General features: G+C 41.8%; 1 protein-coding gene across 2 annotated transcripts in view; it reads right to left on the reverse strand.

Annotated features, from left to right (window-relative positions):
- Positions 1-2,157: 2,157 nt before the first annotated feature.
- mthfd1l (methylenetetrahydrofolate dehydrogenase (NADP+ dependent) 1 like) overlaps positions 2,158-13,923 on the reverse strand; it is a gene marked incomplete at its 5' end in the record, with an annotated part of 30,622 nt that continues 18,856 nt past the window's right edge. For both annotated transcript variants that reach the window (XM_080513593.1, XM_080513594.1), the window contains 8 exons: positions 2,158-2,893; positions 3,159-3,275; positions 8,723-8,875; positions 9,016-9,123; positions 9,796-9,973; positions 10,096-10,199; positions 11,830-11,871; positions 12,198-12,337. In XM_080513593.1, the coding sequence (XP_080369719.1) occupies positions 3,186-3,275; positions 8,723-8,875; positions 9,016-9,123; positions 9,796-9,973; positions 10,096-10,199; positions 11,830-11,871; positions 12,198-12,337 (815 nt within the window). In that variant the 3' untranslated portion in view covers positions 2,158-2,893; positions 3,159-3,185. The remainder of the gene's footprint in view (positions 2,894-3,158; positions 3,276-8,722; positions 8,876-9,015; positions 9,124-9,795; positions 9,974-10,095; positions 10,200-11,829; positions 11,872-12,197; positions 12,338-13,923) is intronic.

The raw sequence follows: 13,923 nt of genomic DNA on the forward strand, positions 1-13,923 counted from the left end.
AGACATGAACACACATTAGAGAGGTGCATTTCTGAACATTTATCAAAAAACTTCTAACGTATACTTTGTTGATGCCTTCCCTTTCAACCCAGGCGATATTCTCGGAGCGGTCCATCCATTGCAGGGCAGTGCAGCTGATCCTGCTACTGAGACCAAGTCACCAACACTTAAACTCAACCCTAAAATCATTCATGTAAAACATTTAACTGATGAACAAATTAAAGACTTTGTAATATTACCAAACAAGGCAGTGTCTTTCTAGTATCAGTTTATGGAAAGTATCCCACGTCCTAAAGTCTTCATGACAAAAACAAACAAGTAGACCGACGACAGAGGATGAGCCACATAGAAAGCTCTACAAGAGGTGCCCCCATCTTGCCGTAGATAAATTTGTCAGCGGATGACCTTCAGCACAGTCGGTTTATCAGAAGTGAGGCTGATGTCATCTGGAAAAGCAGGATGGGAGGAAGGAGGGGAGGAGGAGGAGGAGGATGGGGGAAGGAGGTTCTCATTAAAGTGAAAGCCTTACCGGACATGTCATGGTCTCTGCTCAATAGAACAGTAATGTAAGGGCACATTAAAGACACAAAGCATGCGCACACACACACACAATGAAATGAGCGGAGGGGGAGCCAACTCCTACTCCCAAACAAATACTTGTCTCTGTCACACTTGCCGTTTGATTCTCATTGAAATGCAGATAACAGTCAAGATGATCGATTACATTCTGCTGTCTATGTGTCAGTTAAACAGACTGATACATTATTAAACTTTAGGATTGTGAACTTTAAGCAGAAATCTGTAATAAAAACATTTCTGAATCTGTCTGAAACGTTCAGACGCCCTGACATTAAACTTCCCCTTGAGAAAAATCTGCTTCATTTCGAGGATGAGAGTGAGAGTGAGAGAGAGAGAGAAGGAGAGAGAGAGAGAGAGAGCGAGAGAGAAAAACCCTGTGAGAAACTGTGAGAGAAGCCGTGTTCTCAGATAAATACATGGCAAGTTTGAGAATGTGGCCATGAGGGGCCTCATCCAGACACAGCACCGCAAAAATACTTTGTCTCAAGCGGCAAAACTCGACCTTCACTGCTAAAGGGATGTGGAGACCGTTTCTCCACTGTGAAACATTTGCACAAACACCACAGGACTAGATGTGGTGTGATACGTCAGAGAGCAGGGCCTCAGTGGTGGAGTCGTTAGAACTCTTGCCTCATAGTAAAAAGAGCCGCAGTTCAAGTCTGGATTGGGCTCTGAGGCACGTGAATGAGTCGCGTTTCCTGGGTCTATTCCAGTCGTTAAAATGTGCATGACTCAGGGCGAGAGCACGGGACACCCTGGATAAGTTGCCGGTCCATCACAGAGAGGTGATCACAGTCACATTCACAACCAGCGTGCCATTCGGAGTCCCAACTTAACCTCAGACATGTTTTTGGACTACGGGAGGAAACTGATGCACTCAAAGCATGAAAACACAGAAACGCCAAACGTCAAAGTGACCTGTCCCTGGCACTGAAAATAGTTGGCTTATTAAATTCGACTGCGAAAAGACGAGAGTTTAAACGACTCCAGGATGGAGTCAGAAACTCAACACAAACAAGTGTAACTTGACAATACTGGTATTTTCCAGTGCATTACAAAGCAGTGACGAAGAGTGTGCTTCATCAACACCACGGCCTCAAATCTGTCATCAGCCCCAAACAAGAGGGTTCAACGTCTCTCTCTCTCTCACACACACACACACATACACACACAAACACTAAACATGCTGTACGAGCACCACTGTATAAATGAGGGCATTCCTGCAGCTTCGACTGTAGTTAAAGATCCTGCCTGGTGAACACAGAATAACAGACTTAGCAGGTGTGGAATGGCAGCTATGACACATGTGCACACATGTATGTTGGCTCCTTGTCGCAAACGTAAACACCTAATGACAGATGCGACATCCTGGGGTGCAGCCGGGGGCCCCGATCGCCAGCTCACCTCAACAAAATGAAAATAGAGCTGCAGTTGAGATGCGACACAAGGGATTTAAAGACGAATGTGTCGGGTTTGATGTGTGAAAGCAGAAAGTCACTCCTGATTAATCCTGATGTAGTGAATATGAAAACACCAACACAGTCAGTATGTTTAGTCTGAAGGCACTTTTAATCTGAGCAGAAACAAATAGTCGTCGTCAGTGAGAATGACAAAATGTCAGAGGATGACAACTTTTGCATCAAGTGGTTACAACCAACAGATAAACGTTTACAGATTAAACACCAGGTTACCAAGTCAAACTTGTGATGGACAACAAACTGTTTAACAGATCAAATAAATGTGAATATTGTTTGGACCTCAGAATCTTGAGTCTATGCATTTCTAAAACATAAATATATGATGCAAAAAACACGACAGAAAACCTATTAGCAAAACAACCTAACTTTTTTGTAGCATTATTCATTGAAATAAAAATCCACTGACTTTCTGCAAAGGTAGAAAAGGTTAGTAAACGCAAGCTTACGTTAATACAGATGCTTTGTGCGTAGACCAGCAGCTATAATAATAAATACATGAGATATTCTTATTTGGTTAAAAAGATTAAAAATCTAGCAGCATTACTGGGACATCCCAGTGTGCTTTTATTTCTCCATTGGTCTATTTGAAGGCAGTTTAGTAAAATAAACATAACTTTTATATACAACACAGCTGCAGCTCCTCGCCTTTGGCTTTTCAGACACATGTTTGAATAAAGCCTAAAACTCATCTGCTGGCTCCATAACATGCTCGTCTAACGTGGGGAGTGTTGGGCTGCTGGGAAGAGTAACATATAGTTTCCTGTTGGAGGTGAAGTGTGAAGCTGAATGCGATGGTGAACACAGAGAGCCGAGGATCCTGAGAACAGAGCGGGAGCCTGGGAAGAGAAAGGAGGAAAAAAAAAAAAGCGGATGATGTTTCGTGTGTACATATATGAGAGGAGAGTGTAGCTCTTCAGACTGGAGCCTTGGCGCTGAGTGAAGGAGGTCGTAAACGGAAAACTCCGGGGATGAAATAAAAGCTTGTGTAACAAACAATATTGACAATGACTGCCTGTAAAATATTTATGAGGATGTGATGCCAGCTCCCCGAGATGATTGGAGCGGTGGAAGAGTGTCTACGGAAGTGAACGCGGGCGTTACCCAGGAGAATGTCTCTGGAGAGCGCGCTCAGAAGAGTCCAGTGATCTCCTCCGTGACCGGGTCCAGGTCGATGTCGTAGAAACAGGGCCGGGTGGGCAGGCCAGGCATTGTACTCATCTGAGCGAGAAGAGAAACAAGATGTAAACAGTCAGGACACTGCGGCACATTCATTAACAAATATTAATATTAATAAAACAAATACTAAATTTGTTCGTTTGAGTCCTTCGACTGATTCTGAAGAGAAATCTGACCAATAAATGAAAACATGGAAATACTTCTACTCTTTCAACATTTAAACTCAAGCCAAGTTAGCAAAAGGCTAAATCAAATACTTGAGCAATATGTTTCAATAGTTAAAAAGAAATCGTCCAGAAACTGGGGACCATATTAAAAGTAGTTTCTGTCGTCACCCCAAGAAGCCGGCAGCTAAAGAAAGTGCAACAAAACTTCCACGGCACTGTTTTCTGAGATTCACTCGGAATAAAAGACAAGTTGTGAGAGGTGACATAAATGAGAGGGAACTCAAACTGCATGAAAACTAAAACCTCACATTAAAGCCTTCATCACAACACAGCTGTGTTCCCCGAGATGACGGCCCACTTAAGATTGAGCATCAGAACTTCTGCAGCCCTCAAAAGCTAAATACCTATAATCTCGTCTTGTTTGACTTGTTGGTGAACGCAGTCTTGAAAAAAGGATCGCCTTGTTCTCAGTGTGATCAAAACATGGAGGAACAACAGGCTGCTTCACACAGATCAGAGACTAAATTGATAGGAGACACACACTCGGGGCCCAAGTGGAGGAAGATTACAGACCTTCACAGAATATGATCAAGATTTAGTCTCAAAAACAGGAAGAGCAGTGGGAGTCATTAGATTTTAATATTTAGCACTTGATCCATCACATGTCTGTTGTTCAACAGTTGTACTTCAGTTGTGGATGCAAAGAAAAACAAATTCTGATTTTTAGTAAGCCGAAGAATGATTGTGAACTTAAATAGCGGAATAAGATAACAGAAATATTCAGTATGGAACATAAATGATGTGGTTGCGCGTGTCTGAAAACTGTAATAACCTTGACTGGGAGATATTTATCATGTAGAAGCACAACAAGGGGTTAAAAGCTTAAAATGTCGTCGTTGATTAAAAAAGGTTGAAGAAATGGCGAGCTCTCTCTTTAAATGCTGCCCATGTTCACCGTGCATGAGAAAGAAAAAGTAATTACAAATAAGTAAATTAAGAATAGCCATGTGGCTCACAGGATCATGCTTTGATCACTTAAATTTAAACTGAATAAATATGGATTCAAATACAGACACAAATCCAGTGTTTCCTGTAGAATTTGAGGGGAAAAAAAATATATACGAGTTTGCAGAGTTCAGCTGATCAAAGGCAACTATGCGACTTGTAAAACACCGTCCCTCGCTGAAAACCTCATCTTCTCCACACCGAGCGCTAAATTATGTCGCTCATTAGACAGGCAGCGGCATTCTTTGCATGCCTGCCTTCTCCTGACCCAGGGGCAGCTTTATGGGCCCATTAGTGGGAATGAGACAGGAGGAAGTGACCAGCCAGCTTCCTGTCTGAGGAAACGGGACTCTGTGAGTAAACCCAGGGACAGAAACCAGGAGTACATGCTTGCACGATCAGAGCAGAACATTAACCGCTCACTCCCGGTGTGAACTGGTCAACTGTGACGCGTGTACCCATCAATACGACTTCCCTCACGGATGACTCAGACAAATGAGTGCATTTCGAGGAATTCGTGGCCGGTGAATCCCATTGCTTTTAAATAGAGGACATTGACAACAGTTTAGATGGAGAATGGCTTCATGCCAGGGACTCACTTTAGTGATGACATCAGAACACCAACATTGTAACCGCGACGATATAAAATGAAACTACAGAGTGGGCTTGTAGGGTCATGACACTCTGACACTTGTGACGTATTGAAGGGGAACTTTATAGAGTCTGTTTGTGACAACATTTACATTTGGAGGCATCATGGCAACCGTCTTCAAGTAACTTGAATACAATTCTGAGACTGATGTCAATAAGCAGCATTGTGACGTATTCCAGGTAAGTAAGGATCCCGACAACACTTTAATAAAACCTCGATCTCAATGCAGTGTTTCAGGGAATGGAAACAAAGCAAATGAATGAGTGACACGTTCCCGTTTCCATTTAAAAACAAAAGATTTTTTAGGTAACAGATAAACTGAGATTAATGTTGAATGTGCAACACCATAAGGACTCGAGTCATCCGTTATTTGTTTGTGCAAAAGTGTAAAGATGGATGTTTAGCCATAGGCTTTACGATTCATTCTGCATTTAAAGATGTGTTTCCGCCATAGGATGAAGGGAGAAGTATAAAGACACTTTTGTAAGTCACATATAACCTGTGTATATTTAGAAAAGCTCCCATTGAAGCTCATCTGAAAACGTAATTCCATCTCTCATTTTTCCAAAGGAAGGAGGCGATCATCCAAGTTACAGAACACCTTTGTTTCATATATTCGTCTTTTGCTTCTTCCCAAGTTCTATCACTGCTCTAGCTGCACTACCTGTTAATGTTACTTAAATTGTGTAGCAATATGCAGAAAATATACAGTTTGCATATCTGTATTCCTCATTTGTCACAGCACAACAGTCAGCTGAAGAATAAGTGGGGAATATACTGAATTCACATAATTAAACAGGATAGTAAATAATAAAAAGGAGTGCATGACTAACGGCTCCATGTGAAAAACCACTAGGACCGGACTCTGTATGTATGAGCTGTATTTGAGAAAGTTCTCATGGCTCCTTACTTTCATTTCAGTTATCTGATCGACTCAAAAGTTATAATAAAACTTTGATTAACAAAAAGTGCTTTTACTTTCCCCATCCCCATCCATTTTGTAAAAAACTATTCAGCTTCACATTTACATAATAAAAGATTCTAAAACGTGAACAAAAACTGTCAAAACTTTTAAAAGCAACAAAAGATGTGCTGTTCTGCGAGTCCTCCTCTTGAGCCTGAGAACAAGTTGGCACTTGCAGAAACCCATAACACTCCGTATCTAAAGTTGGAAACCCCACACAGCCAAATAACTCCCTTCATTATGCCCAAACACAATGCGTCTTTGTCGGGGAAAACCCTGGAGGAGACAATGTAGCAGGGTTTCTTCCCCCTCGACTGGTTTTGGAGAAGAGTCTTGGTCAATAAACAGCATTCTGAAAAAAAAAAAAAAAAAAAAAGGTGCATGCTATTTGAAAAGCAACGACCCAGTCTAAAGTCAAATGCATGAATAAATCTGGGAATGAATGGAAAATGGGTAATTGTCAGTTAGTGAACAGAGGATGTTTTTTTTAATTTAGACTATGTTCATGTCGACATCTTGAATTATTGGCTGTGATAACCTTGTAAAGAATTGCTGCATGAATGCAGTGATGATATAAAGACAACAGTTTATTAGGAAGAAAGAATTATTTTTATATTTTTAGGTGTATCTCAACTTTAAACTATAACAGTGACTTGTTAGTATTATAAATCACAAAGGTGCACTTTTCAAATTACTGTGCATCCTGTTAAACATAAGTCTTATTTTCTTGGACAAACTTTAGGTTGTACATGGATGCCTCTGGATGAAAAAGGAAAGAATAAAGTACAAAAACACAATCAACTCTACGACTGCATTCAACTCTTGAATAATCACTGATTAAGCATATTTACCAGTGTTTATCATTTCATTTTTATATAGCTGATGCGACTGCCACCGTACATCATTTGATATACGGGTAATATTGTAATGCTGCTTATATTATCTGTAGTTGAACAAGTCGATAAACGTTTTCATTGTTCACAGACTGTTCCATGATATTGTGTACCTCTCCGTTTCAAAACAAGAGTAAAGTTATTGAAGATAAAACATCGTTTCTTTTTATTTAATGAGGGATTTGTTTCTCAGACCTGTTCACGGTTGTTTGCACTTTGTTAAAAATGAGCTTGTTGTGAGCATGAAGCAGCAATAAAGGGAGTCTGTATGGATATGAAATGGTTGGGGTTTAGTGGTGCAGTGAAAAAGGGATATGAATTCTACAGAGATCTATTGTTGTGCTTTCGATCCCTCCCACACATATCTGAAGAATGACATCAGCCCCTTCCTGATTCTTCACCCAGTTGAGACCTCCAACCTGCCCTTTTATCGAAACTTCCCCCTACTATTATTGTCAATCGGAGGGGAAACAACCTCCCAACCTTACAGGTCAAGTGCGAATGGCGAATATGTATATTTAAAGTTGACACGGATTCTTAGAAATAATCACAACAGTACAAAAATGTTTCATTATAAATATATTCAGAGAAAAAAGCAAAACGGACACAACCGAAGGTGAGAGATGTTAAGAATACTCGCATAAAAGAAATTACCGGTACTAATAAAAGAAGCAATCTCTATACGTTTTCATGCAGGATGCCAGATGCCGCTGTGGAGAAGGTGTGGGGGTTCAACCTGAAAATGTACCTTAGAAATTCAATGTATGGAGCAGTTCGTCAGATAAAGGCTCAGCCCAAGAGTTCAAAGAAGAGTTTGGAGACTCCCTTCGGTTTGGAAGCCATAGTTCAGGGGTTGTGGAGGTGCCAGCGGCTCCGTGGGCCACGGCAGATCAAAGGCAGGTTTTGGAGAGAGGACAGACGCCACACCAAGACACAACTGCCCACTCCCAGCGTGGCCAGTGGTTGACACCTCTGCCTTAGCCTATCAAAGCCGGGCCCCTCGGGGCACACTGGTGAAACAGTGGGGAGGCCAAACACTCCGGAAACTCTTTCCCTTCCTGCCCAACCCATCATCAAGCAAGAGGCTCCAGCAGGCAGAGTTTACTTTAACCAGGAATACAGTTGTCAGAAAAATCAGGATCCTAACTAGAAACAACATTCAAGGAAGAAGTGGTGAAAGGGAGAGAAGGAAGGGTGAGGAGACATGAATGAACCGTTAATTAAACCTCAGTAAGGTCTTACTGGAACAGCGCACAACAACAAAACTTATTTTGCTGCAGTTGTCCTCCCTAAAAGCACTCACAGGCGTTTAAATATTTCCAGTAAATACAGTTAAATTTCACTTTCTCCACAACTGGAAGTATTCATGTCTGAATTGAATACGGCATTGAACAAAAACACGGGCACTCGGTCGTTTGTGCAAGTAGCCATTATTAACTGCCCAGATGCAAACGATGAAACGTGCGTTTGTGCAAGTTAATTTTTCAACTAACGCCGATTCTTTTCTTCATTGCCATGTACAGCGACAATAAAGTGAAATAAAATTGTATGAATATGCATTTTGTAATGAGGTCTGCTCCCTCATTACACTAATGTCCATATAAGCTTTGCTCTTCAGCTCATCCCTGGTGAACAGTTTGGCCGTGTGGTGGCCAGGGACGATTCAGGCCCACAAACCGTCCCTCTGTCACAAGACCAACACTAATCATTACACATCACATCCTGGCAGTCTAAAGCACTCTGGCAGCAAGCATTTAGACTCATATCCTGAAGTGGATGTTTTGGTGGGACTGATCCCGATCACATACCGTTCCCACAAGTGGGTAGATGAAGCCAGCCCCGACGCTGGCGCGGACATCTCTGATGGGCAAAACAAATCCAATTGGTGCCCCCTTCTTTTCAGGCATGTGGGACAGTGACAAGTGGGTCTTTGCCATGCAGATGGGCAATGAGCCATAACCCTGGTGCAGATAGGAAAGAGACGGTTTTATATCCATGTATTCGAAGCAAATAAGAAAAGAAGAAATATAGGGAAGAATAGAGAAAGAAGTGTCTCGTCAGTGTGTGACTCAGTTTTGGATCCCGGCTGCAGTGATCTCACCTGTTGATTGTAGTAATCTATCTTGGTCTTGGCCTCGAGAGAGAGCTCTATGTCATCAGCTCCGTACACTCTCTGGGCTATTGTTCTGATCTTTTCCACGATCGGCATCTACAGGAAAGACAGCGCATCAGTGACAGGAGGACACACACAAACACCGCTTTCAAAGCAAACGAGAGAGAATCAGATTTAGAGTAGGTCCACATCAGTGTGACATTAGAACGAACAAGAAAGCTAACAGAATGAACCAGTCAAGAAAATTGACTCTCTGGTTGCCCTTCCTGCAGCTCTCTATTACATACACACAAATTGCCAAGCCAGACTGCTTGTCAACATTACACATCCTTCTGGTTCACCTGGTATTGTTTCCAGAGTTTGTTTAATCATGTTTCCTTCATTCTGTGGTACTTAAAGTAGCGTTCCATTTTAGACGCATTTTATTGGGTTTATTTGGATTTATTGAATCGGCGCCTATTGTAAATCGACTCTCGCTATGCAGGCCCAGGCATACTATGAATAGAGTCACAAACAATGTAACACAATCAGTTAATTTAAGTCACAACTTCCTCAACTCACTAACTCAAATCAGCTGATGTTTTGTTTACCTCGAGATACTCAACATAACCTGAAAATCACTTATTGAAGACCAAATGTTTGTTGTTCTAGAAATAGCTGAAATTTACTATGCATCAATAACAGGAAGGCATTGGATAGTTTGAGCGTAATTCAATGCGCTGCTATATTGGGCTGAAAGGACGTTCAATCTGAAGTAACAACACAAACCTCGCTGTGGTACAAGAACTGGAAGTTGCCGGGTTTGCTGGCAGCCTGACTGACAGCCTGTGCCAACGCTACAGAGCCACGTCCTCCCTGTGCCCAGTGGTGACACGGCACAGCATCAAACGCTCCGCACTCTTTGGCTATCTGACAAACGAGGTCGATCTCTGCTTGGGTATCCGTCCTGAGGGATCACAAAATGAGACAAAGTCACCACTGTTCTGCAGCCACGGTGGGCAAATCGGTGGAGAAGACGAGGGCAATCTGTTCATTCCCACACAATGAATATAAAGGGCTTCATCTTACGTGAACGCATTGACTGCCACCACAACCGGTACCCCAAACTGCTGAGCAATCTGGATTTGTTTTTGAAGATTGCTACGACATCCACCTGCAACGAGGCTCAGATTCTAAAAGAAAAGCAGACAGAATATATCACGTTTAAATTGAAATATAAAAAGAAATACTTTTGCGTAAAATGTATGGTTGTTTGTGCACCAAAATCAAATAATCATCACCAGTAAACTGTAAGGCCACTTTTAGTCTTTTTTTCTTTTCTTTCAAAATAAGCAAATTGGATAATAGATGTGTAGCAGGTTGAAGCTATAGATGAGATACATACTGCATGATGAGGCAGTTCAGTTGTAATAATTTTGGCCCTTGTTCTACAGCACTGACATTCCCTTCTTTCACTTTCCTATTAGATCTAAATGTTATGTGTAAATTGACTTTGATCATAGACTGTGGCATAGGAGTAATTACAATTCAAAGAAAAAGAAAACACACCAATATTTCCATAAGCCCACAAACTGCACACACACAACACACCCACACCCACACACACACACGATGTTTACAACCTTTGGGTATAGTAAAGAGCAGGTCTGGCATCCTGCTGTGGATATCTACTCATTCATTAAGACCTTTGTGTACTTTACAATGTGAACAATGCACATAAACAGCTGATTAAAGCTATACATAGTTAGTCCACAGTAATCGGATCTTGCTCCATGTGTTTCGATGCATGTTTGGTCGTGCAGCCGCAGGCTCGGAGAAGTAAGGCATATAGGTCCCATAAATTCATTTCCCTGGCTCTGTTTTCCAGAGTTCTTCTGGTTTCTATTACAGGCCTCACAATTAACTTATACTGCTTCATTATTTACTCAGCTGAACCTGCCTGAGTGACCAGTGATTCCAGCCAGATATGGATGAACCTCCACTCGCATACACACACACACACCAAAAGGAATCCCACCTCCAGTCTGCAAAGGCCCACATTCCCATAAACCACATGCAAATGTTTTATCTACACTGTTGAACAAATAAGTGCCCATAACCATGTTAGTGCATGTCGTATTTATGCATTATGGGGGAGAATGACTTGTTACTGGGGATCCAGCTGGAACCAAATGGCACATTAATGCAGTACAACATGAAACTTCCTTTACTGCGTCACACAAATCTCTTCCAATGGTGTCAAATAATGTTTCATTTCCCGACTTTTTATTGGGACGTATCCCACACATTTGACCTAAAGGACACACTTAAGATAGAGGATATGATATCCAATATTGTGTGGGCTGTGCCGCCCTAAATTGTGCACAGTTAAGTAATCTCTGTGAAGTCAGAGTGACTCTGAAGGCCGCGGGTTGTGATACACACTGAAGACGTGTCTCTGTACAGGATGTCATTTCACCACCCACAATCATACAAGGAAGATCTCTCGAAGGCACATGATGTCGGCACATGTCCAAATAGAGTTATGGTGACGAGCACATGAATGTTCAATAATGGCCGTCTCACACTGCCCAATGAGTTTAAGCAGCTTCAATTCACCAGAAAACATCCTGACCTTCATGAGTGAACGTGACCAGCTAATTAGTTTAACTTGATTGGAAGTCATCTCACTTTCCATCTTCTCTTCAGTCAAACATGTTTCCATGTTCATATCATCTACTTCATGTACCGTTTTAGAAACGCGGCTGTGTCATTTCCTGTGTGTTGATTTTGGAGAAAAATATACATTTTACTGGCTCATACCTCATGGACGTATTCTCTGGGAAGAGGTGCACCAGACGACACCTAAAATACAACACAACAACAAATTGCACTTTTTGTAGTGAAAAAAACAATACTCAATGTGAGAAGTATTTGTCATCTTTGCTCTATAGCCTGGACTGTATATTACTGTAGGTATTTAAATGGGGTTATGGCAGTTCAGCTTATAATGACATGTAAATGAATTGGTTTAACTGTACAAGACAGAAACAGTAGTTTCTTTCTGTGGCCATTAAGAGCTCAGGCAGGTCGGTAAGGGCGAGCACTAACTGCATCAGAAAAGTGTCAAGTGAGAAACAACGGGCACCGTGAGGGTGTTTGTGGTACGTTACGTTCCCGTGTTCGCTTACATGTGGGCCGCCCCCGTGCATCTTCAGTGCTCGAACAGTTGCAACCAGCACCACCACGTTGGGTCTTAAACCTGAAGCGCGACACTTGATGTTGAAGAATTTCTCCATCCCGATGTCCGCGCCAAAACCTGCTTCAGTCACTGCCAGAAAAAAAAAGATAAAAAAAAAAAAATTCTCAGTGTAAACAGATGGTGGTTTAGGAAAGAGATGTCTGCAGTAATCTTAAGCTACAGCAGCAGAGTTAAAAGCCATTTTCCTCATCCTTGCAATAAACTTTTTCCATTCACAGGCTGACCCAATACGTCATCGACATTCATCACTTGTTTAAAAATCATTCGAAGTTGAATGTTTATTACCATGTGTTTCCACGTTCGACCTCATATCAACTGTACATGCATGTCAAAGCTTGAGCAGCCGTCTCCAACAGGCGTGGGACAGAGAGGTGAATGTGTTTTCCGTCTGAGCAGTAATGCACTGAGTAATGCGTACAGTGGAAGGGCTCTCAAACAGACAGACGACCTCTGATATGGACAGCCGTAAACACAGGCTTCTTGAACCGGCTCCAAACAAAGCAAATAATCCACCTGGCACGAAGGCCTTGTTAAGATAAGGTTTCCTGTTACTGGTTTTGTGCGTGCATGTGTTTGGGTGTGCGAGAGTGTGCTTTCCCACTTGAGCGAGGCAAATATTAGAAGGCCATAACAAGACTTTTAGAGACGCTCCAAGATGAATTTGAATAAGATTTAAAATGCATGTATTGTCAAGTTTAACGTTGTGGGAACAGAACAGCAGAGGCAATGAAGAATTGCTTGCAAACCATTAAGAGGTGAGCTTTCAAGAGGATTTCAGTGTGAAATCGGCGGGAGTTTGTACAAACAATGATTGCATGTTTTATGACAAATAACTAATGAGAAAGAAGCAGCTGCGCTGTGAATGCAATCATTCATTTTCACGTGTAATGTTTGATTTAAAGTATTTTCCTTTGTCGCTCGGATAGAGATGAGTAATATGAAACTTTCCTCCCATGGTAGATCATCTTGAGATGTTCAGACAACAGAGTGATTCACTTAATCAGGTTAAGAGCTTAAGCAAATAAATACGTCACAACATGCAGTTTTGAACTGCCAGTTTTGCAAAAGAACTTTGGTTTGGATCTCAAGCTTCATGAACCCTTTGCGACCACCAGGAAGGACCATTAAAGTCTTTAAGTGCAGCATGGCTCGCCGTCAGTCACAGGAATGAAGTTTATTTTTTCATTCTCTCCCACAGGTCCATTATTAAGCATTGGAGTTGGCCCATACGACATCATGTTTACAAGTCATGCTACATGAGAAACAGCTGAACACTGCATTTTTTTCTTTTTTTTTTTGCTATAGTGTACTGGAAACCATCTGAACACATTTATGAAAGTAAACCAGATTCAAATGTTATTTACACGATGACTAAGTGTGACCAAAATTAACAAGCAACAGATGCTCCATGGGTAAATGGTGAGAACTCCTGCCTCATGTCAATATCTCAGGTTCAAGTCAAGGTTGCGCTTAGGGGCCGTTTCTGTGTGGCGTTTACAGGTTCTCCCTGTGCGCGCATGGGTGTCTGCTGGCTGCTCAAGTTTCCTCCCCACAGTCCAAAAACATGCATTTGCGGCTAATTGATGAGTCTGGTTAGTATGTAGGTTTGAAAGGAAGTTTGTGATTGCCTGTCTCTCCGAGTTTTCCTTGTGATG

The sequence above is a fragment of the Blennius ocellaris genome, assembly GCF_963422515.1.
Source record: "Blennius ocellaris genome assembly, chromosome: 18".
Taxonomy (NCBI): Eukaryota; Metazoa; Chordata; class Actinopteri; order Blenniiformes; family Blenniidae; genus Blennius; species Blennius ocellaris.